Source organism: Phoxinus phoxinus (assembly GCF_949152265.1).
Source record: "Phoxinus phoxinus genome assembly, chromosome: 20".
NCBI lineage: Eukaryota > Metazoa > Chordata > Actinopteri > Cypriniformes > Leuciscidae > Phoxinus > Phoxinus phoxinus.
The window spans coordinates 17069124-17095247 of record NC_136895.1 but is presented as its reverse complement, the minus strand read 5'-3'; the positions used below and the strand labels follow the sequence as shown (position 1 = coordinate 17095247).

The 26124-nt window shown below is 37.7% G+C and overlaps 3 protein-coding genes across 4 annotated transcripts in view; all 3 read left to right on the top strand.

The window, feature by feature from the left end:
* Positions 1–14571, top strand: part of frem1b (Fras1 related extracellular matrix 1b) — a 46449-nt gene extending 31878 nt beyond the window's left edge. For both annotated transcript variants that reach the window (XM_079592155.1, XM_079592156.1), the window contains 20 exons: positions 573–767; positions 2069–2254; positions 2726–2922; positions 3008–3233; positions 3745–3889; positions 4388–4529; positions 5051–5246; positions 6024–6288; positions 7618–8032; positions 10087–10288; positions 10365–10509; positions 11475–11604; positions 11676–11748; positions 11827–11976; positions 12070–12332; positions 12438–12485; positions 13405–13584; positions 13762–13877; positions 13971–14056; positions 14139–14571. In XM_079592155.1, coding sequence (XP_079448281.1) covers positions 573–767; positions 2069–2254; positions 2726–2922; positions 3008–3233; positions 3745–3889; positions 4388–4529; positions 5051–5246; positions 6024–6288; positions 7618–8032; positions 10087–10288; positions 10365–10509; positions 11475–11604; positions 11676–11748; positions 11827–11976; positions 12070–12332; positions 12438–12485; positions 13405–13584; positions 13762–13877; positions 13971–14056; positions 14139–14335 — 3557 coding nt within the window. In that variant the 3' untranslated portion in view covers positions 14336–14571. The remainder of the gene's footprint in view (positions 1–572; positions 768–2068; positions 2255–2725; positions 2923–3007; positions 3234–3744; positions 3890–4387; positions 4530–5050; positions 5247–6023; positions 6289–7617; positions 8033–10086; positions 10289–10364; positions 10510–11474; positions 11605–11675; positions 11749–11826; positions 11977–12069; positions 12333–12437; positions 12486–13404; positions 13585–13761; positions 13878–13970; positions 14057–14138) is intronic.
* Positions 14572–14911: 340 nt separating this feature from the next.
* On the top strand, positions 14912–19318 carry atpaf1 (ATP synthase mitochondrial F1 complex assembly factor 1). The gene is made up of 9 exons (XM_079593682.1): positions 14912–15202; positions 15291–15399; positions 15629–15676; positions 15766–15828; positions 15952–16002; positions 16196–16243; positions 17782–17877; positions 17955–18062; positions 18148–19318. Exons 1-9 carry the CDS (start codon positions 14994–14996, stop codon positions 18322–18324), a joined length of 909 nt encoding a protein of 302 aa, XP_079449808.1. The 5' UTR covers positions 14912–14993; the 3' UTR covers positions 18325–19318.
* Positions 19319–19504: 186 nt separating this feature from the next.
* Positions 19505–25685, top strand: rab3b (RAB3B, member RAS oncogene family). The gene is made up of 5 exons (XM_079593683.1): positions 19505–19710; positions 20392–20616; positions 21937–22055; positions 22142–22266; positions 23560–25685. The coding sequence occupies exons 2-5, from the start codon at positions 20392–20394 to the stop codon at positions 23742–23744; spliced, it is 654 nt and encodes a 217-aa protein (XP_079449809.1). The 5' UTR covers positions 19505–19710; the 3' UTR covers positions 23745–25685.
* The last annotated feature ends 439 nt before the right edge of the window (positions 25686–26124 follow it).

Sequence of the window (26124 nt, the reverse complement as noted above, 5' to 3'; positions counted from 1 at the left end):
GTTCTGCTCGCCACAATTTTTAAAAATATATAAATATATTTTTAATATTAAATTATTTTATATGGTCAATAACAATACATTTTGGATATTATAAATCTATATTATATTGTCTAATTTAAATAAATAAATATATATATATACAGTATTATCCATGCAAATATTTCTTAAATAATATATACATGCATGTGTGTGTATTTATATATACAAAATAATTAACCCTAACCCTACACAGTACACACACATTATGTAAACACAAACTTTTATTTTGGATGCGTTTAATATATGTATATATTTATATATATATATATATATATATATATATATATATATATATATATATATATATATATATATATATATACATACATACACACACAAATAGTAACATTGGCTAATAATCAATATGGTATCATGCATGATCAATAAGATCATGCATCCCAAAAAATGTTCGTTGATGCAGGATGTTTGAAAAGGGCTAATAGTGATTGTCTAATGAATGATAGTAAATTTTATGTAATTTTTTTAAATTAAATTAACATGAAAATATATATATACACTTCCTCGTTCACTAGGGGGTGAGATTGGACCTGATCCTGTCTCGGACACTGTCACTCTCATTGTGTCAGATGGAGAGGCTGGAACAATGGATGGCTGCTGCCAGGAGGATGCTGTCCCCCCGCCTGTCCCCCTGCATGGCACGCTTCCGGTCTATGACCTCAACATCACTGTGATGCCTGTCAACAACCAGGTCCCAACCATAACGCTGGGTAAACATCTACCACAGGGCCTGTAGTAAATCTCTTACTGGACAAAAGACGTTTCACACACTGGCGCTGCTTTGTGTTGAGGGACCGAATGGATTAAAACAGATGCTCTCTAATCTAGATTTATTCGCCAGAGCATTTGGCTAAGGTGTAATTAATTCACTGTAATGACAATCCGCTTAAATCAAGCAACCAGGAATTTTCGAGGCAGGTGATGGACCACAGATTGGTAAATGAATCACTTAATCGCGGTCTCACACACCCAGCTCAGGGATTGTCACTAATGCAAGCGTTTTATTCCCCTGTACATACGTTTCGAGGCAGGGGGCTGGAGACGTCTCGCCAAGATGGGGATTTCACTCTTAATGCCAGAAACTTTGCAGTTATCAATGGAGAACAGTGACCAGAGCAAGACAATGAGCAAAAGACGGTAGCTAGGTGCCGGTGGGACGTTCACAGGAAATCCTTGCATGCTTGTCGTCAGTGCATGTGGGGCGGCAGACGTACACACAGCTGGTTGGGATTATAGAGAGAAAGCAGAGCATGTGTGGCGAAAAAGCACAGTAGAAAGAGATACATGTTCCTGTGAGAATAATTGGACAATAGGGACACTGAGGAAAAGACAATGGACAGTCCCGCATTTGGAATAAACGACAAGTCCATTGTGTCTTCTATCCCTTTTCTCATTCAATCATAATTATAATCTCCTAATTCGGTTAATCCCCGTCAGAAAAAAGGAGGATTTTCCAATCTTGCCTCCATGTAGTAGATATAGACTGGTTTGTGAGGAAAAAGTAGTCATTTAATTAATTTGCATTGAATAAAGACTGGGTTGGCATAAGAGCTTTAAGCAAAGGAACGCAAGGAAAATCCAGCTCTTGCCTTGCTATGGGACGAGTTTTATCACTTTTACTCCAGACTGGCGGTCATTAATTCCTCCCCTTGTTTCCGAGCTCTATCCAAGCACAACCTCATCAGTGCCCATTCTCCATTCATTATTTATCAGTGCAGTAAATGGAAGCAGATGCCAGTAAGCATTGGCATGATGGCTTTATCAACACCCAGGTGGCAGCGGGCTGGCCGAGAGCCGAGCGAGAATGCAGGGGAAGAGAGGGAGCGTTAGTGAGGTGGCATTGTAGGCGTGAGGAAAGTGGGAGCGAGGGGAGCTGCCTGTAAATTAGAGGAAGAAGAAGAAGAAAAATATAAGCATGCTTCAATGAAGGCGCTTTCAGCTCACTAAAATGAGATCTTGATGATTAATGCTAATATTACTACTTCCTTTGTGCTGTATATTGTTCCGTCAGGTAACATGTTTGTGGTAGATGAGGGTGCCAGTGCATGTCTGTGTGGTGGGGTGTTGGAGGCCGCCGATCCTGATAGTCATCCAAACCAGCTCATGTTTCACTTGGTGACCCCTCCACAATATGGGTTCCTGGAGAACACCCTTCCATCCCCTGGATTTGAGAAAAGCAACGCTGGACTCCGAGTGGGTCAGTAGTATTCCTGAGGCTCTGTAAACATACCCAATGACTGTGACTTATGCCAAGCAAGACGTGTTTGTGGATTAACATCTTTTGTTGGTCATGGAACAACATTCCTGTCAAAGAAACATTGTCCTCTATTTCTGACTTCAAACCTCACACTAATCAGTGACCTTGTTCTCACTTGTTTCAAGCCCATTTGACTTTCTTTTTTCTGTAAACCACACACACAAAAAATCTTAAAAAAAATATTATTATTATTTTTTGTCTTCTATACAATGAAAGTCATTGGGGTACAATATTGTTTTGAAACTGTTGAAATGGCATTTCATCTGCCCTGAGCCACTATCCCTAACTCTATTCATATAATCCAAGAACATGTCCTACTTGGCAAAATCATAATTGATATTTTGTTGTGTCATTTTTAAATGGTATAAGACCTTATCTTTCAGACCACTAAGTCATATTGTATAAATAAAGTTTCTTTCAGCCAGCTCCACCTCAGTTTGGGTTTCATCAACTATGTTCAGTCGGTGCACCAGGGTGTGGAGCCTACAGCAGACTTCTTTACCATCAGTGTCAGTGATGGGATTCAGAGATCAGCACCATTGCCCTTCTACGTCATCATCAACCCTACCAACGATGAGTCCCCATCACTGCTACTTAGCAACTTCACAGTAAGAAATATAATTTTTTAGAGACAAAATGATCTGATAATCAAGCTGTCTGCTAACATTTGTCTTGCCCCTCACCTCTCGATAGGTCATGGAGGGAGGGATGAAAGACATGAGTCCTGATATTCTAAACTCAGTGGACATTGATATTCCAGCAGAAACTCTTACTATGTCCATCCTGGTTCCCCCAGCCCATGGCACACTGCTCAATGGCATATATGGTGTTGAGATGAATCGTTACAAAAACATGAACCCAGAAGTCCTCCAACGAACTTTAGCAATACAGTCTTTCACTTTACAGGAACTACAACAAGGTCAGTTCTGGAATCCATGTGATCTGTAGTACCACAAACTTTTCCTCCACTAACTTCCGGGGTACCACTATATGCTTCTTGAGGAAGGTTGTAAGGACAGGTTCACTTCCCTGGTCCAGCCACCCCTTGGTGCCTTCACTGTGGGTATCCAGGCTTGCAGAACAGATGTTGCAGTAGACAAAGGTCAATGTGTGCCTGTGGTGCTTCTGCTTCATCTGCAAAGTCTTTCCAACTGCTCTCTGCACAATTATGTCACCGTGCATGAGGTACTTGGTGACTGCACAGCTTTGCTTGTTAGCGAGTGATAAAGAGCCATTGAAACGAAGGTGAGCAGGTCATTGACAAAATGGGACGTGTAAACTGGTGTCCTTCTTGGTAGTAGTGGTAGAACTAGCTGTATCAGTCAAAGGAAGCAACCAGGAAGTAAATGGCTAGTGACTGTTATATCCTAAATGTCACTAAATGCTTAATCTACTAAAATATTATTTTTCTCTCTTGTGCTGATCCATAGGAATGAAGATCATGTATATGCATGACGACACAGAAACCCTCAAGGACGCTTTCACCATACAGTTGACAGATGGTGGGCACACAGTCCAGGGGACTGCGTGTGTCCGCATCATACCAGTCAATGATGAAAAGCCATGGCTACTAAAGTAAGGACGCCCTGGGATAAATTCAGAGCCAAAAAGGCGGATGAAAGCGGGAACGGGGGAGGGATTTTAGTGGTGGAGACTGGACAGGAACAGAAGGGGGAGGTCAATCCTGGTTGGGGTTTATGGAAGGGGGGTCAAACACAACCTGTACTGCACATGTGGCTGGGGAATCTGTCTCCCTGACTGAGTAACTAGGAATTAACTTAACATCCTTGAGTAAATTGCTAATTTTTATTCCATCTTCTTCCTCTAAGATCAGCAAGATCTGAGGGTGTGCATGTAAACTCCACAACAGCAGAAGTAATGTGTCTTTTTGGCAGATGCCTTCATCCTTGTTTCAAAGTCCTCATGGATTAGGATAACCGGCCGGTTCTGCTTGTGTTCCTTCCTTTCAGAAGCAGCTGTTTGTGTATTTATTTATTTAGGATTCTGGATTTTAGCATGCAGGCTTGGCACCAGTGCATTTAGTGTCCAAAGCGTCTCGATCTTTGTTCTCAGAAATGCAGGTGTTGAGGTCGAGGCCCTGGAGAAGAGAGTCATCTCCAGTGTTGTGCTGGAGGCAGAGGATCGAGACACTCCCAACAATCATATTCTCTACATCCTCAATGCAGGTCCCAGATTTGGCATCCTTCAACTCAGGGTTAGCAAGGAAAATATAGTCCATTACATTATTCCTTAAGCCTGGAATGCACTACATGACTTCTGAATCTGAACAGATTAAAACACCAGGCATCACGCACTTGCCCACTTAGTAAATGTTTACAGAGGGCATCATACACTCTTCTAGTTACAAAGTAACACAGAAACATGCACCTCATTGCTAGGGCAAGTGAAAACAATTTATGTTCTACAATCAGCACAAATATAAAACATGTTTGATATCCTTTGACTGGATGGAATCATAGTCTGAAACTAAAAAAAACTAAGAGTCTGTGCCTATCATACACTACAAAATCTTGCTACTGCTAAAAATCTGAAGACATTTTGCAGCTAGTGAATTCGTCTCTGACATTTTGACATTTTGCAACTAGTGCCGACCCCTCCAGAATTCAAATCAGTTCAAACACCTGGGCAAAAGTCATGTAGTGTATTCCATTGCCAGCCTTTAGTGTGGCATACTATATACTTTAAGATTGTATGAAATAATGTGATTTTCTGCAGACAGAAGCTGGATGGAGTGATCTGAGTCCAGGTCAGAATTTCAGCCAGGAGGATGTGGAGATGAATCGCCTATGGTACACTCACACTACAGTTAACGGTTTCAAAGGCCATGACAGGTTTCACTTTGTTCTCAGTGATGGGGAAAACAGAACACCTCCACAGAGTTTCTTCATCTCTGTCCGCACTGTTCAAAAGGGTAAGTTTTATTGTGAACAAAATAAAATAACTATACATCTAGTAGGAACTCAGCATGGCTCAAAACCAACACTTTAACATAGGCTCACACCTTACATTTATTTTTCAGTCTTGAAGCTCCAGGGTTATGAAGTTCGGCAGACTGCATTGACATATTATGACTGTCCAAATCCTGTGACATTATAGCATTGGCATAGTGACAGACCGATTAAAATTTTTTTGTGACTCAGTGATCGCTGCTTTTGTTTTTCCCTCAATCAAAGTCCAAGAAAAACAACTTTGTTGACAGATTAAATCTGTGCATGTATAATTAAAAACATTGGCTTTCCCTATGGCCAAAATGACTTTGCCAGTTGGGTGAACATGGAAGCATGGCAGCCATTGTCCTCTTGGCTCCGTTCTGGCTTATCCTGGAGGAACAGAGGTGAGAATGTTCTGCCGCAAAGGATGAGCCACCTTTAAACGCCCAGCATGAATAATTAACAGAGCTGGGGCCAAACATCTGTAGTCCAGGCCCTAGTTCCCAGTACTGTCCCTGCTGTCACAAACAAATCTTACACAACATCAATAAGCTTACTTGCACACAACTTCCTTTAGACTTAACACGCTTAAATTTTTCAAAGCTTTACACACACTATATATATATATATATATATATATATATATATATATATATATATATATATATATATATATATATGTATATGTGTGTGTGTGAATGTGTATTTATCTACAGTATATGCCGTTTTAACACCGTTGACCTACTTGGCACGTACAGGTGACATTGCTCTAATCACTAAGCCTGTGACCTTGATGGAAGGAGAGCGAGTCATTCTGACCACTGACATTCTGATGGCCACAGACCAAGGAAGCAAGCCAGAAGAGCTCATGTACAGTGTATCAGTTCCACCTGAACATGGTCACCTGCACATGGTCCAAAGTCCTGGGGTTCCAGTGCTGTCCTTCTCCCAGATGGATGTGGCTGCCAACCGGATATGCTACACTCATGACAACAGCCGTTCTGCTGACCGTGATTCTTTCAGGTCAGTGGTTTTCATTGTTATTTTTAAATTTGTCTATCTATCTGTGTCTGTCTGTCTATTGTGCAATCTGGTCTAGCCCATAGACAGCAAAACCTCAATACGAAATTAGAAATGATGTAAAAGCAAGAGACTGAAAAAAAAAAAAAAAGAATAATTTTTGCTTCGTTTGCATGGGTTTCCAGCCAATTTGGCAGAAAGCTGACTTCAGTCAGAGCGTACAGTTGACCTGTGCTGCCTTTCTCGTGTGAATCTTTGACACCCAAAACTCTGGCTTGGTTTCATCGTTGGGTCATCTGGGAGCAAACAAACCTTCCTGAGCCAAGCCTGACGAGGGGCGAGTGGCCCTTCGGAGAGGGTACGGAGCAGTCTGTGCCAATGTGTTCAGTCAGCACAGCATGGGGTGGTATGGGGTCCAATCACAGCACATGGACACTACAGCGTTATTCATGTGGGCCCTGAGTACTTTCAATTAGCAATTCCGACACAATCACAAGAGACTAGGGAAAAAAACTTGGTCATAATATCTAAAAGACTTATTGTTTGAAACGGTTTTTGGGTCTTCACAGCTTGTATTTGTGTTAATCTGAGGCAAAAGATGCAGCATGCGACAGCCGGTCTCCCTGATCGGGAGAGACACCTGAGCAAACACCTGTGTGTCAAACTCTAGGCCGACAGCAGGGGCCAAAAGAGACGGGAAGACTGTTTTTTTCTGGGAGCCTTGTGTCTCCCTCTGCTCTTCCGTGACAGCTGATGATAAATGGCCATTATTAAGAGAGTAATAACTCAGCCTGGAATTGGTTATACGGCTCTAAGAGATGTAGTCAGAGACAGGGATCCCTGGGCACAATTACCGAGCAAATATGGGACAATGGCAATGCCAGATGTTGCACCAGTTTGGCTGTGAGTGGACCTGCGTGTTCTTTGCGAGTCTAGAGCGAGGTGGCAGTCGTGTTGTTTACCATGGCTGGCAATTATCAGCTTCAGGGCAATATGTGTTGGGAGGCAGATTGGCTTGGCAGAGGGTGGAATGGGGACTCGCCTCGCACCCCTCCCTGTCCTGTCTTTCTGCTCCAACACATCAACCGTGTTGGGTGAGGATAGCAGCTCAGAACATGCTGTAACACTGACAAGACCTTAGAAATAAAGCGATAAGGCATGACGCCAGTGTGTTACAGTGATTTTTACTATGGTTTAAGGTTATGGTTAGATCCGAGTGGCTTAGAATGGTTTTAATAACACTGCACTATAAGCAATGTGACCAATGGATTTTACCCTCAATAAACTGTGCAGTATCAGAACTTTTATGACGCAAAATGTTCTCTCATGCAGCTTTGTAGTTACCAACAGTGTGACGTCCAGAAGCGGTACTATTCTTTTCACTGTGGAACACAGTGACCGTATCCCACCAACCCTGAGTATCAACAAAGGCCTTGAACTCACAGAGAACTCTATGAAGACCATTTCCACTAGTGACCTGAAACTGACTGATCCAGACACAGCTCTAGGGAATCTCACCTACATCGTTATTCAAAGCCCACAATATGGAAAGTTGCTCTTGAAAGGTTTACCCCTCTCTAAGCCTCATTTCACGCAACTGGACATCAACAACATGGATCTAGCTTACCATCATCTAAATGGACGAGCCAAGATCGACAGGTTCGCCTTTCAGCCTACTGATGGAACTAACGCAGGTTATTTGGAGTATGGACAGCTGAAGAGTGAACCTGCCGTTTTTAACATACAGGTAGGCTGTTTATTATTTGGGGAAATTCACCCAAAACCAATCAAAACTGGGTAATGCTCTAAAATACTGTATGTAAATAGGTAGACCTACAACAACTTACTTCATAAAATACAGATGTTTACTGTAATCTCTTACAAAAATGACATGCATGCATACAAAAAAAAAAAACATACTTCAAAATACCAGTGATTGCTGGTGGCATTAAGGAGAGGAGCGTTCTCTTTCTCGGGATCATCTGATTGGACAAAAAAATCTGTGTAGTGCAGCATGATAAAATTCATATTTAAAAAAAAAAATCACATAAAACGGGTATGTTTTATTTGTGTATGTGTTTAAAAAAAAACGCTGGCGGGGAAAGAGTTAACATTGCTGTCAAATAAACGGCTTGCACACAAACCACTGAGTGCAAGAGAGCAACGGGTTAACAATGAGTTCCCTGTTGTATTGCATGTTAAACGGAGAGGCTTTGCTGGCCAGGTGCTCGTGCGGGTCCGGTGCCATTCACTGTGTCACAGCGTCGCTCTCTCGAGGCCCGCGCCACAATTTAATATTCCGTTGAAGCGGTCAGCGAGGCGGCAAACGCGCTGGCCAGCACATCCAGCTCTGTGCTACCGAGAGAAAAACTCCCAACTGCACAGGTGAAGCGGCCCAAAACTCTGTTCGCACCCCACGGGAGCGCGCACATCGTCACTTGGCTGAAGTCGCTGCCGCGCATTGCTTAAATGCAGCGCGTGCTTGTCTAACCGCACGACCCCTGAGACCAGGATGGTCATAAATAATATAAAGGCCTATTCCTCCCCTCACTTGAATTTACTTGTGATAATACCACACAACAATAGCACACGTTGTGTTTTAAGGTGCATTAAGTTGAGTTACGATTTTTCTGCTAAACAATAAATATAGTAGGCTAGGCTATGGAGCCATTTTTTAAACATTCATATTTTTGAATAATTTTTAAATAAAACGTAGAGGGAGATAGAGAGAGTTGTCACATGAGGAAAAGGTTGTGAGTCAATTATACAAATGTGGTTTTGATGGCAGTGGTTTTAAACCATAAGAATATATTCTGTGAATTATTTGTGCAAACTGTCATCATATTTAGCTTTTTTGGTAAACAAGTGAAGGAATGTTTTAATTGAATGTAATTTATTGAATTGTAAATGAATGTTTTAATTGTGTTCTTAAAACAAGTGTTTTTTTTATGTCAAAACAGTCCTTTTTATTTGGGCAAGTTGTCACATAGTCTATTTTGATGTTATACATATATGCAGTTTATTGGTCAGTGTTTGTGGACATGCATGCATACATTCTCTCTCTCTCTCTCTCTCTCTCTCTCTCTCACTCACACACACACACAGCATACTGTATATGCTCTCTCTCTCACACACACACACATATATTACGTCACAACATTCATTTTAAAAGTAAAACTAAGTCTATGCATGTGCTTTGTTAGTTTATTTTATTTTATACAAATCTCACTTAAACCGATATTTTTCATCGTGGAATTTTGTATTAATGTTAATATAATAAAACAAAAAATAAATGTAATAAATAAATAAATAAAAATATTTAATTTAACAATTCAAAAATCAGTATGGCAAGGACAAAACAGTTACACATCACAACATTACAAGATTTAAACAACAGTGACTTAAATTAACCTGAGAAATATATATTCTGGTAAAAGTTATTCCTGTTCTCCCTTAAATAATATATTATATAGTAATTATATTTAATTTATTAATTTATAATAAGCTTTTTTTACGAATCTTATTTAGAAAAGTAGATTGTTTCTTATTAATTATTAAAATAAACATAATAAATAATGAAGAAATAAATATTTAAATAACCTATGTATTTAAAAAAAATCAATACATAAGCAAAACACAAATGCGCTTGACAACATTTTACAGTTTTTAAACTACTAAAGTGAGCAATGGCTATGAAATGGTTGCTTGCATTCGCTAATGCTTCCCTCTAGTGGTAGTGCAGCATGAATGCAGTTTAAATGGCCGCTCTCTGTAGATCGTACTGAACTTATATCTTCACAGATAGAGATATTGGACAAGACACCACCCAGTATTGTAAACAAAGGGATTCCAAGTACTGTGGAGAATCTTCCAGATGGCAAACAGGGCATCTACATCACCTTCAAAGAACTGAAAGCCTCCGATCCAGACAGTCCCGACGACACACTCGAGTTCACAATCACAAGGCCTCCACACTTCGGTTACCTTGAAAACGCCCTCACAGGCAGGTGCACGGGTCACTTGTTAATATTCACAGATCGTGTCCAGATTTTGTAATGAATTTTCTTCCTTTTATATAGGTGCCTATATCAAAGGACGCTTTACCCAGAAGGATCTGGACCAGAAAGCAGTGCGCTATGTCATTCCTGCAGATATGGAAGTGACCGCAGACAGCTTTGAGTTCCAAGTCACAGACCCTGCCGGAAACACCATGCTTCCTGAAGTGTACATATATCCTCTTTTGTGGATCATTTGTTTAGATATCTTGCAAAACTTTTATTAGCTTGTGCACAGTGCAGTTACTGAATGTTAAAGGTGCACAAGTACACTTCCAATGTAAAAAAAAAAAGAGAGAGATTTTTGTATTCTGTATGTTCTTAAATTAGAATATACATATATATAACTTTTTTATATATATCTTTTTTTATATTTACATTGGGCAGGTCCAAGACACAATATTACACATGAGCACCTTTAAAAAAGATATTAATTTTACCAAATGACTCACTGAATTCTTTTTATAATAAATAAATAAATAAAAATGTATTTACACACATATATATATATATATATATGTGTGTGTGTGTGTGTGTGTGTGTGTGTGTGTGTGTGTGTGTGTGTGTGTGTGTGTGTGTGTGTGTGTGTGTGTGTGTGTGTGTGTGTGTGTGTGTGTGTGTGTGTGTGTGTGTGTGTGTGTGTGTGTGTGTGTGTGCACGCATGCAATAATATAAAATATATTTATGTATATTATATTATATTCTATTTGATATTAGTTCTGTCAAATTAGGAATTCAGTGATTAATTTGGTAAAATGATCAGCATTGTATACAATATACATATATAAAATAATGTATTAAAATGTATAATAAAACAGATTATGAAAACCTTTTCACAATATTTTAATTTTGAATTTGGGGTTTTCATGAGCTGTAAGCCATAATCATCAAAATTATAACAAATAAAGGCTTGAAATATCTTACTTTGCATGTAATGAGTCTATATAATATATTAGTTTCACCTTTTAAGTTGAATTACTGAAATAAATGAACTTTATTCGCAAATTTTTCGAGTTTCACCTGTAGATTAGGACAGTTGACAAAACTGATCAGGAATTTATCTTTTCTCAGGAATTCTAGACTAAATAATTTCTGTCCCACTGTAATTTTTGTCTTTTCCGTCTGCCGACACAGGATGGAATTGAGGTGGTCTCGTGTGGAGCTGTCTGCTTCCTGTTATCGTGTCTGTGAGAATGCAGGAACTCTAGCTGTGCAGGTGCTGCGCAGTGGGAACAGCAAAGATCCGGCGTACGTCGCTATACAGGTGCGCTAAACTATCGTCTAAACTTACTATCCTACATAGATGGAGTTTGATCGAATGCTTTTATCTTCCAGGTGGAAGAGGGCACAGCTAAAGTCAGGAAAGACTTCACTCACAGTTCTGCCAGTCTCGTACAGTTTGATCCAGGTGGTTATCTTCAAACTTCTGTTTACGTTTACTTTTTACTTAGAATATGCTGAATCTGTGCTTTATGTGTGTGTTTAGGTGTACGTGTCAAAACGTGGAACATTTACCTCAAAGATGATGGACTAGAAGAAAACCATGAGAAATTTGATGTGGTTCTGAAGGCTCCAAAAAATGCTGTTTTGGGACAGAGGAACAAGGCCACAGTTGAGATTGTGGACACTAGAAATGGTAGAAAGAAGTCTTCTTCTAATATATTGTTCTTACAAGCCCACATTCTGCTCTTTTATATATATATAGCCTGAGAATATTTCCATCTTCCAGGTAAGTGTAATCCAGATGACCTTGTTGTTGAAGAAGATGAGAAACAACGTCCTTTCGTCCAAGAGCCTGAGCCACCTCTACTTGAGGAATACACCCCAGACCCAAGGAGCGGAATCTTTTGGGAGAACTATCCGCCAAGAGGGGACGTCCCAGATCGCGCTCACTTCAGCCGTTTCAGCGTGGGAGAACCTCAGGACCACTTCCACAGTCAAGGCCAAAGACAGCTGAGGATCCTGGGTAGAAGCAGACACAGAGCCAGCCAGGTCACCTCAGCTACAACATTTACTTCATCTAATATCTAGTGTGGGATTCAAATAATGATATTACCATTATTATTAGTTCATATTAACATCTGAGCGTGGTTTTAGGCACATCTGTCAGAGGTGGACGACAGAAATCAAGAAAGAGTTTGGAGAGTAAGTTTTATATTTTTTGGTTCTACCTTTAATTTTATTCTTTATAAACTTCAGAGTTTATTAATTAGTTTAGAAAGTAGTTATTAATTTAGTTGTTGTTTGTTTAGTATTATTTATTTATTTATTTTTGGGGGGGGGGCTGGTTCTTATTTTTTTAGAATAAGCAGTAGTATTTATTTATTAGTTTTAAATATTTAATATTATTTTTATTTCTGTGTTTATTTGTTTATTTAATTCTTAGTAGGCTATTTATTTATTTATTCGCCCATTGCTTATTTTTTAGTCATATTTATTTATTTGTAGTAGTAGTATTTATTCATTTATTTATTTTGGTTGGTTGTAGTACTATTTAATTATAGTAGTGGTATTGTGTTTTTTTTTATTTATTTTTTTATTATTAATATCTATATTTTGCTATTAGTAGTGTTTATATTTATTTGGTATTGTTATTTATTTAATATTATTTAATATTTTGTATTATATGTGTGTTTGTTTGTTTATTTATGTATTAGTACTTTTTATTTATTTATTTGGTTGTCGTATTATTTATGCATTAGTAGTATTATGCATTTAGTGTTAATTTAATTTATTTGTTCATATTTATTGATATATTTATTGGTTTTAGTATTGAGAACATGATTAATACTATTGTATGTATATATATTTTTTTTTATATATTTTTTATTATTTATTTATATAATTTAATTAATTTAGCATTTTGCATTAGTTTTATTTATGTGATTATTGGTTTTATTTATTTATTAATACTATTATATCAATTTTTTTCAATATTTAGAATATTATCTATAACATTTAATATTTTCATATAATTGAACCTTTTATTTATTTACATGCATGCATACATCATAAAGTGCCGTGTGCAGGACTCAAAATGTGTGCTAACTCGGTCATCCATTAGTTCCATGGACTGATCCCAGTGAGAATAGAGGAAAAGGCGGCAGCTCCTCGTGTCCACTCTGAACTGGAGATCACTCCCATCTGGACCTGGCCGGGATATGCCGCTGACGCTGAATCAGTCGAAACTCCCCAGCGGGACTCAGCCTCTTTCGTCATTGATTCAGGAGTGCGACAACACAAGGTATTATATCAAAACGAGAACATCACATGGCAATGTATATTACGTATTGTTTTGACTTTGTGTCCTACTGTATGTTTTATCCATCAATATAGATTTCAAGTTTCTATTGAACTTTCCTTCATACTTTCTCAAATGTTATGAGCTTTCATTACATAATTATTTCCTCTCTTTTTAAAGTCTCAGAAGTCTGTTAGTATAGGTTGTCCTAAAGACTGGACTCACTACAGGAGGAACTGTTATATTTTGGGGCCTGGTATTGCTAGCTGGAGCAGCGCACAACACGCTTGCATGCTGTATGTTATACCTCTATATATGCATGCATTCATACTACATAAGCATTTGCCTTTTCCACTACTAAATAGTAATGTTGTGACTCCAACATTTAGGCTTGAAAGTCAATTGTCAAGTATCCACTCAAAGACTGATATGAAGTGGATGTGGAAGTTTGCTGGAAGGCAATCATTCTGGATCGGTAAGCAAACGAGACGTTTATTCTGTGCGGAATTTTTTGTTGTTGTAAGGACTTCATGTAAACGTTCCCTTTGATTGTGCAGGGCTCATGGGGGGTCCAAAGCAGTGGTCCTGGACGGATGGAAAACCACTGAAATTCTCCAAATTCAGGAAGGATCATGAGATCCACACGAGCTCTGCGTGTGTTTTAGCTCAGAACCAGAAGATATGGATTCCTAAAAGTTGCACTGATGGATCCGAGCACAGATACGTTTGTTCAGCACCTGCAGAAATCAGTTAAAACACATATTTATTTTATAATGGGGTTTTTATCTTAATGATTTCAAATACATTTTAAGTCAGCTCGTGATGACATGCTTAATGTGTTATTAAAATAAATACAATTGTTATCAAATAAATTTGATAAAAAGAGGAACCTTTTATGGAGTTGTTTATTTGTGGACTGTATTTCTGGACATGTTTTATAATTTGACTTGTGAATTAATTGTTACTACAATAAAACTGTAAAGGAGAGCTAAATATATTTATTTAGGTGTGTGTGCGTGTGAGTGCGTGTATATAATTGTATTATTGATATCAAATAATCAATTCCTTTAGGTAGAAACCAAAATATTTTATTAATTATTTTTTAATTAAATGTTTCTTTTCTTTTTTATATAATATTCCTGATTCTCATATTTTGGTTTCAACATCACACAGGACATATTACATTACAATAATAAGGAAAGAACCAATATCTTTTATTCATATATATTTATTGGTTCTTGGTTTTTGTATAATATAATTAAACATAAATAATATATAATAACTATTAATTGTATTACCGGTATATGGTTATAACGGTATAATAATATGTACTATAGAAATAAAGTAATCTAGGGTAGGACCTGATATATTTTGTGCATATTGTAAACGTGGTTCCGCCCGGACACTCATAGATGTTGGACGGGGAAAAGATGGCGGCGGCCATGGTACAAATGTCATGTTTGTACCGTGGTATGTTGGCGGTCAGGGCCACTGGCATCCGACCGCTGATTCCAGGACTTGTACCATCTCACTTCAGGGCGTTTTCCATAAGGAAAGAACCGGAGTTAGAGGAAAATCCGTATTATAATAAATATGAAGAGAAGATCAGGAAACTGCGCAGGTGAGGAGCTGTCAAATGCTGCTGATGTCGTTTCTATATAATACAATAATGTCAAGCATAAATCTGTTTTTTACTCCTGTAACATCAGTTCAAAACCTCAAGAATATAACGCCCGACTAGAGAAACGCACTGAGAAGAAGACAGAGCCGCTCGGACAGTCCAGACAAGCAGAGTTCGTGAAGTACATGGAGAAAGAGGTGATGAGCACAGTTCATTCTAGAAATGTATTCATTCTAATTTAGTACAAATTAAAATAGTTATGATTTAAATGCATATTATATTTAAATAACTTTAATAAATGGTTATATATATATATATATATATATATATATATATATATATATATATATATATGTATATATTAAAGAACACCATAGACCTAATAATGTACAAAGACATAATTTGCTCATGTTGTCTTATCTGTAGTTGGACAACCGTGGTAAAGCAGGAACTGGGGGCTTCACCAAAGATATGGTAAGAAATCAAACCTAAGTATTGAATTCCATATTGTGATTTTGAGACTTGCATTTTATTATTTGCAACCTTGTTTTGTTATTTTATAGACATTAGGATCTCTTCTTAACCTTGATCTGGTTCAGGAGAAATCTGCATCTGAAATTGCAGAGGTAAGATAAATATTCATAGAACACCACATATTTTCAGTCAGCACTGAACTGTAAAATCATTTGTTGAAAGATTAAATAGACCGCCGCCGCACAAAAAGTCAAACCCTTTTCTTTGTTGTGCAGATTTGGATGCAGCACTTCTCGAAGAAAGACACAATTAGTGCCGTCATACCAGTGAGTTCTGTTTTAAATGTTCTCTTATCAGTCCATTAACTTCTGTAACAATTCTAATAGAATAAACTGTTTTTGCTTTATTTTAATGCAATTCAATCTATTGTGATGAGAAGTCAAATTTTAGATCTGATTTTGTCATCAGATCTAGAATGTTTTCACCAGAGATGAATAACCTTGTAATTCTCCATTATAGGGCTCAACATTTGATATTATTTTTGGCCGTGCCAAATCTTGCCCAACGGTAAGAATTTTAATACTCTGAAACAGAAAAGGTGAAGTATATTTTTTTAAATGGTCAAGTAAAATGTCATACCACCAATTTCCAAACAATAAACTCTGCAAAATTCTAAATGGCCACTTAGTGGCAGTAGATGCTTTCAATAGTGGTTTTAAGATTGCGGATTTTCAGTGTCTTTTGAATATCAAAGAGAATATCAGAATTATGTGATATTCGGTTCCAGTAATGGTTGCCACCACCGATGGTAAAAAAAAAAAAAGAATGACGTCTCTACTTCCTTCCACTGTAGAAAAATGAGGCCAAAATATCCCAGTAGCAGTCGTTGACGATTGCGTCATTTGGAGCCTGAGTCTGCGCAGTACTGATCCTTAGATGTGTGATCCCACTCACACCAGACTCAATCGCAAACACAGCTGTCAATCATAATGTAACACCACCCATTTTTATAGCATCAAATAACTGGGATAACTATCTAAAACCCAGCTTATTGGAAAAAAATGAACACTTGAACATGTCAGCGTGATAAGAACTACCTAAAATGACACAACCCATCTTTGAAAAAAAAATTGGGGGGGATTTTATATTTTGCCTCATGTCTCATTTGATTATTAAATGAGACGTGGGGGGGTGGAAATGTTTTGGCTTCACTTTTCAGGACGTGTGCGGCACACATGGTTCTCACGCTTTCGTTCATCGACTGAACACAGACTGTGTTTGAAATCGCCCCCTTATTCGCTATTCCCTACATTACTCCACTAATATAGTTCACTTGAAGGAGTGATTGAAAACGAGTGAGTGACTTGAATAGTGTGTGCCTGCTGTTCATGATTATTTAAAGCTTAGCAAACGGGCAGCTCCAGCAGTAATGAAAAGATTTATCTTGAACTGTCATGGAACCTATGTATAAACCTTATTTAAACAATTTAATAATCAATTAAAAAGGAATTAATTCCTGTATGATATTACACTGTAGCCACATTTGACAAGCGGTAAAGATGGATGATTCAGCTGTGAACGCCATCTTCTGGTCAGGCAAGGGAATTTATACACTCGCTCAACGGCTAGAAAATACCCATAATGCACTGTGATATGAATGAGTGCACTCGATAACATCCATTAGGGTTTCGGAAACCACTACAAATGTCTGTTCCCTCCAATAGTGCCCTATTTAACGGTATAGTTTCTAGCACACATTATTCAGTGAATGAAAAACATACTTACTAATTTAGTTTGATTAACTCTTTTTAGTTAATCAAACGTACAATGTAACCAGTTATGAGTCGTTTTTGTTTTCTGTGTGTGAAATAAAAACTCGCAGGAGAACTAGTCATTCAATTCTCAAATTAATTACAACAGTAGTCTGATAATGAGTATTTTAATACGTAATATATCATCGCATTACAAGTACTTAATTTTTTGAATCTGATTACATAATACAGATGACATGTAGTCAGTTACTACCCAGCACTGCTCACCAGCATTTATATTGCCTTAAACTGAAATCCACTCAGTACTTATGAGTTTTGTCAATCTTTGTGCAGTTTCTGTATGCTCTACCCCAGAAGGAGGGCTATGAGTTTTTTGTCGGCCAGTGGGCTGGTCATGAGATGCACTTCACATCTTTAATCAATGTTCAGGTATTATATTTTAAAATCTTTTAATATAAATTCCACAGTGTTTTCAGGTTAGGTACTAAAAATGCCTTCTATTTCAGACTATGGGAGAAAATGCACCCAGCCAGCTTATTTTATACCACTATACAGACCTGCAGAAGGACAAGGGCATCGTGCTGATGACCGCTGAGATGGATATCAAATTTGTGGTAAGTTCAATTAAGTTACCAAGTAAAACAAAAAGCAAACTATGTAAATTTTAATTCTTTCTTTTGTTTTGTAAACCTCTTTCAGACTGTCCACCAGGCACAGTGCTTGGCCAATCAGGTGCAGCTGTTTTACGGATCGCAGCGGCTTGAGACTTTCCGATTGGTCGAGAACTTCAACCACCAACCAAAAGAGTTTAAACACATGTCTGTGATCGCAGAGCTCGAACAGAGTGGTATTGAACCAGCAGTCACTACAAACTAATCCTAAGGCATTAAATATGGTGTTGCCTAATGTGGACTGCCGCCTTGGGAAAGAAACGCTCTGTAACTGTGTATGGAGTCCCGTGAGAGTCTCTGCAGCCAGATAAGAAGATAATGTGTGTTGCCTCTCAGCATTTGTGAGATCAACAGACAAAATATTGACACAAAATACTGTACTGTTCTCTTGTGGTTTTATGATTATTTTGTTCCTGAAATACAAAAAGAAAGCTTATTATTAGGATGCAATTAAGATGCCATAGATATTGTATGTCTCCCACAAAAATAAGTAATCTTGACTACTACATATTTATGGATCCTCTTCCAGTGTGGTGTTATTCATAATAAAACACTTATGGCACACATAAAAATCAGAAAACAAAATATAAAAGTGACATGTAGTGAAATGATGCTTCATTTTGTCTTTTAATTTGCTGATGACTTTTAACCAAATTACCGTAAGGTGATTTTTAGTTAATTTAAGAAGTTCGCAATAATGTTTGTAAAAGGTTTTGACTTTGAACTGTTTAAGAAAGTGTACTAAAGGCTGTGCTAAATTATTAATAAGCTTGCCGTGCTTTACATTGATTGCTCTTTAATCTGTATTCACAATACGTCAAGCGCTTTTTTGCTTTTATAATACGTTTATTTATTGCCTATACTGAGGACACACATTTTTTATAAACAAGTTAGTTCATGAAATGTCATCCTTCCGCTAGAAGATATAGTTCCTGACAGAACGTCGCTGTGAGTGCTGCGCATTGATATGGCGCACAACTTTCTCGTTTTTTGGTGTCATAAAGGTTGTTTTTTTTCGCAGGTGAAATCCGGTCATTTCAATAAGATTACACACGATCTGGGATCATTTCACGTGAAGGCGAAAATAATTTGCTCATGTTTAATTTCCTCTAACAAACTTCGCAAAAGAAGCAGCGTGAATTCCGCGACAACCAAAAAAAAAAAAAGCTCATTGTTTTGAAAGTGATATTTATCATTTTTAAACTTTTTGGGGAAAAGTGTGCTATTACCTTCTTATAATTAATTTTGCTGTTGCCGGGGTTTTATATTTTTTTGTCTAATGTAGTGACATTAAAAGTGTCACTGTAAGCTGATTTGAATCGTTTAGCCTACATTCAGCGTTGTCAACACAGGTTAATTGTCGCCAATGCCCCACCCTACTGTAGGCTACCCATCGCCCTTTCAAATAAACCTGATAAATATCCATATAACCACTTACATTCGCTACTATACGCGTTAACACGGGCGTTAAGCAGGCGTTTTGTGCGCGTTAACAGGCGAGTCAGTGAAGACGCGTCGTCAGGTGCTGCAGCGTCCATAAACGCCCACCTAGAACAGCACCAGACGAGATAGAGCAGCGCTTACATCCGAGGTGAGCATCTCCATCATTCATATGCCATTGATTCATTGACGGGTGCTTGTCTTTTATAGATGTTTGTCGATGAATGTCGTCCGTCAAGATGTCGTTATTGTCTCAATGACAGTTGTGAATGAGCTAGTGTGATCACAGTGATCCTCTGATTATGCAATGATATGTATGCTTGTGAATGGCTATAGCTGCAAAATGTCACTTGTATTTGGACCTGTTATGTTGATTCTGTGATGCTTTAACGATGTTCTTGCCAAACAAACAAGTGTAAAATGAAATGAAGGCTCGAAATTATGCATTGGCTTATGCATCATCAAGACTTGTTTTGATGATACATAGACCACACAGCTGGTGGTCGTGTTTTTTAAATGTTGTGTGTGTGTTACATTTTGCTTATTTAAATGTATTTTATTTTTTAGAAGATGCTACTGCATCTCAGTAACAGGGCTGGCACCAGTCTTTATTCTAATCTTGTCTACACACACATAGGCTAGGCATGATTTGTTTTGCTCACACCATTTTCAGTATTATTCACTATTAGAAACAGGGTTGACACCAGTCTTTATTCTTGCCTTGATAACTATATTATTTAAATACCTGCTCAATACAAGTAACAGGGTTGATGCCAGTCTCGACTCCTGGTTAAACCTGAACCTGTATTTACACTTTTGTCCGTGTTCACAGATGGCAAAAGCAGACCAACGCTTTGGGCAGAGAGATGGATCTGATCAGAACTTTGACTACATGTTCAAACTCCTGATCATTGGCAACAGCAGTGTAGGAAAAACCAGCTTTTTATTCAGATATGCAGATGACTCCTTTAGCAACTCTTTTGTCAGCACGGTCGGCATCGACTTTAAGGTGAAGACCGTTTACAGGAACGAAAAGAGAGTGAAGCTCCAAATATGGGTGAGTGCTGTAGCAGTTTTATTGGTGAATCGTGCAATATGTGAATGAAAATTATGATATTTTTAGCTCCTGATTGTTTGTTGTTCTAATGTGATTGGCTGGCATTGTTAAACTCAAACTGCATCCAGCTGCATCCATCCTCTTCCTTCCACATCCACCTTCCATCAGCCTGTGATTGAGAGCCATCTTTTTCTGGAGGAAAAGAAAGCAAGCGCCTTCTCCCCCCCACATGCATCATCGATGCTGGTTGTCATGGAAGCAGCACTCCATACTGCTCCCTGGCATAGAGAGAGCCTCATAGCCAATTAAAGCGGCCCCTGAGGGTAAGGGGGTGGGCAGACAGTTCGAAAGCACACGAGCGCCGGGGTGACAAGTATGACACAGCCACAATGTGTGATCATTCATAATCTGGGCGTATTGATCACAAGGTCTTAAAAATAGGCTCTCATTCAAAACAGCTGCAGGGAAACTGGTGCCAGGTCGAACCAAACAAAACGGGCTTTGAATAATCAAGGGCCCAAAATAGAGAAATTACAACCTTTCATTTAGTTTGTCCTCCACATGCTTGATAGCTATTGCATTCATGGAGCATTGAAGGTCATGATACGTCACACTGTTATAAATAAAAAATGCCACCAAGGTTTATATTGGGAAAGTCTGTAGTGAGATAAAATTAATAATTGAATAAAAATAAATAACTTACCATTTATTTTTATATATTTGTAGATTTTAAAAAAAAGGTAATAATCACAATAATACATTGAGATTCGTTTGTAATGAGATAGGCTACAATTATCTAAATAAATAAAAAATAATGAAAATAATTGGAAGGATTTAAAAAAAAAATGTTTTACGCACATTTAATATATTGAGATTCCACACAATTTAAGGGTTTTGTAGGTGGTTGTCAGGGTGTTGCTATATGATATTCTGGTCTCTAAAGGGACACAAAGGATATCACAATGATAGCTATAATGATGAAATTTGAATAATTGTACTAAATCTTTGAATATTTGAAACCTTCTACAAGAAGTACACACCACAACTACAATGATAACGACACATTTGAAATTTGAACATTTGAAAAAAAAAATACATAAAAAATACAGCTGATGAATGATAAAAACATTGACAGCCAATCAGAATCAACCTGTCTTTAAAGAGCTCGAGCATTTAAAGCAGCTGAAGACAGAATGACAGAAGTATTCTAATATAGTTATTGTTATAGTTATCTTTACAGTTATAGTTATTTGTGTGAATGGCCTTAAATCTATGTGATTTTTCCAAAGCATGTTATTTTGTGTGTTGTCTATACTATAGGATACAGCTGGGCAGGAGCGGTATAGAACTATTACTACAGCTTACTACAGAGGAGCCATGGGATTCATCCTTATGTACGACATCACAAATGAAGAGTCCTTCAATGCAGTGCAGGACTGGTGAGCAGTTTTAATCCTGAATCCATAGGTTTTTGTCCATAATGCACTGATAAAGTTAGATGCCATAAATGACCATTTCCTTTCAGGGCAACACAGATTAAGACCTATTCATGGGATAACGCTCAGGTTATATTAGTGGGGAACAAATGTGACATGGATGAAGAGAGGGTGGTGCCTTCTGAGAAGGGGAAACACTTGGCCGACCAGTTAGGTAAGTTATGTGCCCAATCTTTAAAATTATTTCATTTTTCAAAGTCTTGATTTTTTTGGGGGGGTCGGCTAGAATAGGTTTACATGCTTCAATATTCAAAAAATCATTATTTTTCACATATTTTATGTCGTTGCAGCACCTCTTTTCACAGTCTGTCACACTGTAAAAAAAAGTTGCTACGTTTAATTAACTTAAACGTTTGAGTCATTTCAACTTAAATTACATTAAACTGACTTTAAAAATGAGTGGAATCTTGTATAACCTAAATATAAAAAAGTTTAAAATTGTTAAAAGCAATGTAAAAAACATATGTTGTCATAACTTATTGATCATATAATTTTTCACAGTGCAGGAACGCTCTGTTTAGTTCCTGTCCCTACTTCTGAAAAGCGCAGTGTGCTCTGATTGGTCGACTGTAGCTGTGTGTTGTGATTGGTCATCCGCTTCAAGCGTGTTTGGGAAATATCACGGCCCTTACCATAACCGCGGGTTTCAACCATAGACATGTATAGAAAGGCTAGATGGCTCAAGGCGGAGTCAGCTGTGTCGTCACTTGGCGGCCATCTTAGGTCAGGAGACTGCGCTGCTGCTCCCTGCTGCTGTGGACGGAAGGTGAGTGACATACGCCAACTAAAATGCTCGTAACTTGCTAAATTCTTGACGGATTTACAAACGGTTTGGTTTATTACAAACCTTATTAACGTGGCTATGATTTGTGCTGATGCCGATGTTTAATAAACTCCGTGGCTATAATTTTTCACAAGTATGCAGTTAAATAGCCGCATCCCTGACGTTTATGACACACCAAGCCGTTTGAAAATCGGTTGAAAATTGAGCAAAATATAGTTATTTCAGCACTACATGCACAATAGACTTTAATGTTATAACTGGACGAGCGGTCCTGTCCTAAGATGGCCGCCGTGTGCCGTCGTCGGGTCCCATTGGCTCTCAGCGCCGGTAAGCCATCTAGCCTTTCTATACATGTCTATGGTTTCAACACACTACTAATGCAACTCAGCCAGGCCTCGCCCCCTTAATTTTGCATATGCCTTGAGCGAGAATTACTTAAATGTGGAAAATTGCGACTTGTCCGTTCCCAGAAGAAAACTCAAGACTACAGTCGACTACAATACTGATGTTGAGAATAACTGGAGTGACTTATGCTTTGTAACTTTGCAGACCTTTTTATGCTCAAACAGCAACGTTACACACTAAAGAAAGTTGAAAATGTTAGAAAAGCATAATAGGACCCCTTTAATCTGATTCATTTTGTATTTGCATTCTTTCTCGCAGGGTTTGAGTACTACGAAGCCAGCGCCAAGGAGAACATCAACGTCAGACAAGTATTTGAGCGCTTAGTCGACATTATCTGCGTGAAGATGTCCGAGAGAGTCGATACGGATCCACCCATAGTCACCGGTGCCAAAACCACCCGACTAACCGATAAACCTCCCCAGCTACCTCAGAATTGTTGCTGATTCCTCCCTCTACTCATATGCCAACCTATCAGCAGCGGATCCGATGTCGTTTGGTTTAACGTTCTGTTGTATGCCGATCGGAACCGACCTGGGGTGCGTTTCCTGCGCAAACAACGTAACTCACTGCGTAACCACCATAGTATGATGCATCGTTAGAGAAATTAACTAGTTACATTTTCCTGAAATCATTGAAACATGGTTGCACTTCCATTGTTGAGTCATGTTGGGTCAACAATATAGGAAATGTACTGTGTTAATGACGTCACACACAGGTAGTGGAGAAATAACTTCTGCTAATGAATTGATTTAACATCGCTATTGATGTCAGATTATCATAAACACAATTTTGTAATTGCCGTACATTTCATTCACTCAGGAACTTTCCCGCAACGTCATTTTTCTCAGAGATGCTACACTGTAAAAAATAAAATAAAATAAAAGTTGCTGACTTTAACATTTTTAAGCACAATCAACTTGGATGTTTAAGTCATTTCAACTTAAATTACATTAAACTGACTTTAAAAAACGAGTTGAATCTTGTATAACTTAAAAATTGCTTAAATTGAGGTAAATAAATGTAAAAACATATGTTGTAATAACATTGATCATATAATTATTCTTTTTTTTTACAGTGTACAAACATGGCATCCGAGGACCCCTTAAATATTTTTGTTCCCTTTCATTTGATGTTTGATTCATCGCGGGTTCCCTCTTCATAATCCAAGGCTCCCTTACGCGTTTATGCACATGTACACTTCAAAAACAGCGTTAAATACATCCATTTAAATCTACTTGCATTTAAATTTCATACTAACAAGAAACTATGCTTCAATCCGCAAGTCAAGAGCTGTAGTTTTAAACTCACAAAGTTGAGTTGCTTCGTTAAACTATTGGTAAACGATGGAACTTGCGACTACGGTTGGCTAACGATTGCGTTCGGGAAACACACCCCTGTTTGTTTGTAGCTGTCAAACATGTGAAGTAGTTCAGTAATAATAGTACACTTCTACCCTAATCAGTCCATAGGAAACTTAATAACGCAGGGACTAGAGCAAAGCACAAAAACTACTACTTGGCTCTCAGAACTTCAGTGTTCACTGCCGAAACTAGATTTAAAACTCGATCTGTGGTGGCACAATCTCGCTAATTTTATGAATTATATATTTAATGTAGTACTTTAATGGAGGTAAAATGGTGGATAATCTGTTAAAAGGCACAAAAATAAACTCAGACTTTTGCAAAATGGCCATTATGCAAAATTGAGTTTTCAGGGTGGTTTCGATGCTCTGATCTGATTGGATCAGAAGCAGATGCACATTGTATGTTGGACTCCATCTATTAACTGCTGGCACAGTATGTTTTGAGAATATAAGCACTTGTTTAGGCTATCTTCATGTCGACAGGAAAAAAATGATTAGATACACAAAATAAAATTCACGTCTTGCACAAAACTACGACAATAAATTCATGTTAAACTTAGTATTGTCAGAAACTACATGTTACTGTTGTGTGTAATAATAGACTGAACACAATCAGCACATTTCATAGTCAGGCGTTATTTCAAAAGATATGATTCTTCACTCAAATCCTCAAGAAGAAAGTCGAGATTTATCGTGAACTCGTGCCAGGATGTTTATATTTCAGAAACCTGTAGCAAATCCTTGTGGGTTCGTGTATGTATTATCTACCTTGGTTTTTTATCAAGTGATGTATGAGTGTTTTATGTAATTATAGTCGAAATGATTCCAAATGAGATATTTCCCGCCCCCGAGTAGATATTTATTTTTATGCTGCTGGAATATATAGTTGTACCTTTGCTGTCAGTGTATTTTGATTTGTAGACAATTTGCACTGGGGCGTACAGTGATTGTACAGTTGTGAATGTTACTTTTAGATGCAATTTGTAACAATAAAAGCACAAATCACATATAATAATGCTAATATTTATGCACTGCGTCTGTCATTGTATGTGAAGCTGATGGCCAGTATATTGAGGATACTATAGTATATAGACTATATATGATAGCAAACAAAAATTGCTGGAATGAAACTTATTTGACACTATATTTACTTAAGTCACAAAAGACACTTTACTTATCTTTATTTTTCACATAGTGTTAAAAGGTTAAACAACCTTAAATTCATGGTCTTATATTAAACAACAAATATATCTATTAGTTATTTTGTTATTCAAATTTCTCTAGCAGTGTTATTAGTATTTATTAATATTGCACTGTATTTTTATATTTACATTTTAGTTTAAATTTTAGTAATTTTATGTACTTCTCATTTTTTATTCTTATTTTTTATTTCTTTAGCTTTATTTCCCTTTCAATTTTAGTATTTCAATGCTAAAGTAAATGTAAGTTTTTATCTTATA

Excerpts from the sequence above, each read along its gene's own strand:
- atpaf1 (XM_079593682.1), top strand. The coding sequence starts at position 14,994 with ATGTTGGACGGGGAAAAGATGGCGGCGGCCATGGTACAAATGTCATGT. Across the intron at positions 15,829-15,951 it reads CTGCATCTGAAATTGCAGAG|ATTTGGATGCAGCACTTCTC; the intron begins GTAAGATAAATA and ends TTTGTTGTGCAG. Across the intron at positions 16,003-16,195 it reads CAATTAGTGCCGTCATACCA|GGCTCAACATTTGATATTAT; the intron begins GTGAGTTCTGTT and ends TCTCCATTATAG.
- rab3b (XM_079593683.1), top strand. The coding sequence starts at position 20,392 with ATGGCAAAAGCAGACCAACGCTTTGGGCAGAGAGATGGATCTGATCAG. Across the intron at positions 20,617-21,936 it reads GAGTGAAGCTCCAAATATGG|GATACAGCTGGGCAGGAGCG; the intron begins GTGAGTGCTGTA and ends TCTATACTATAG. Across the intron at positions 22,267-23,559 it reads ACACTTGGCCGACCAGTTAG|GGTTTGAGTACTACGAAGCC; the intron begins GTAAGTTATGTG and ends TCTTTCTCGCAG.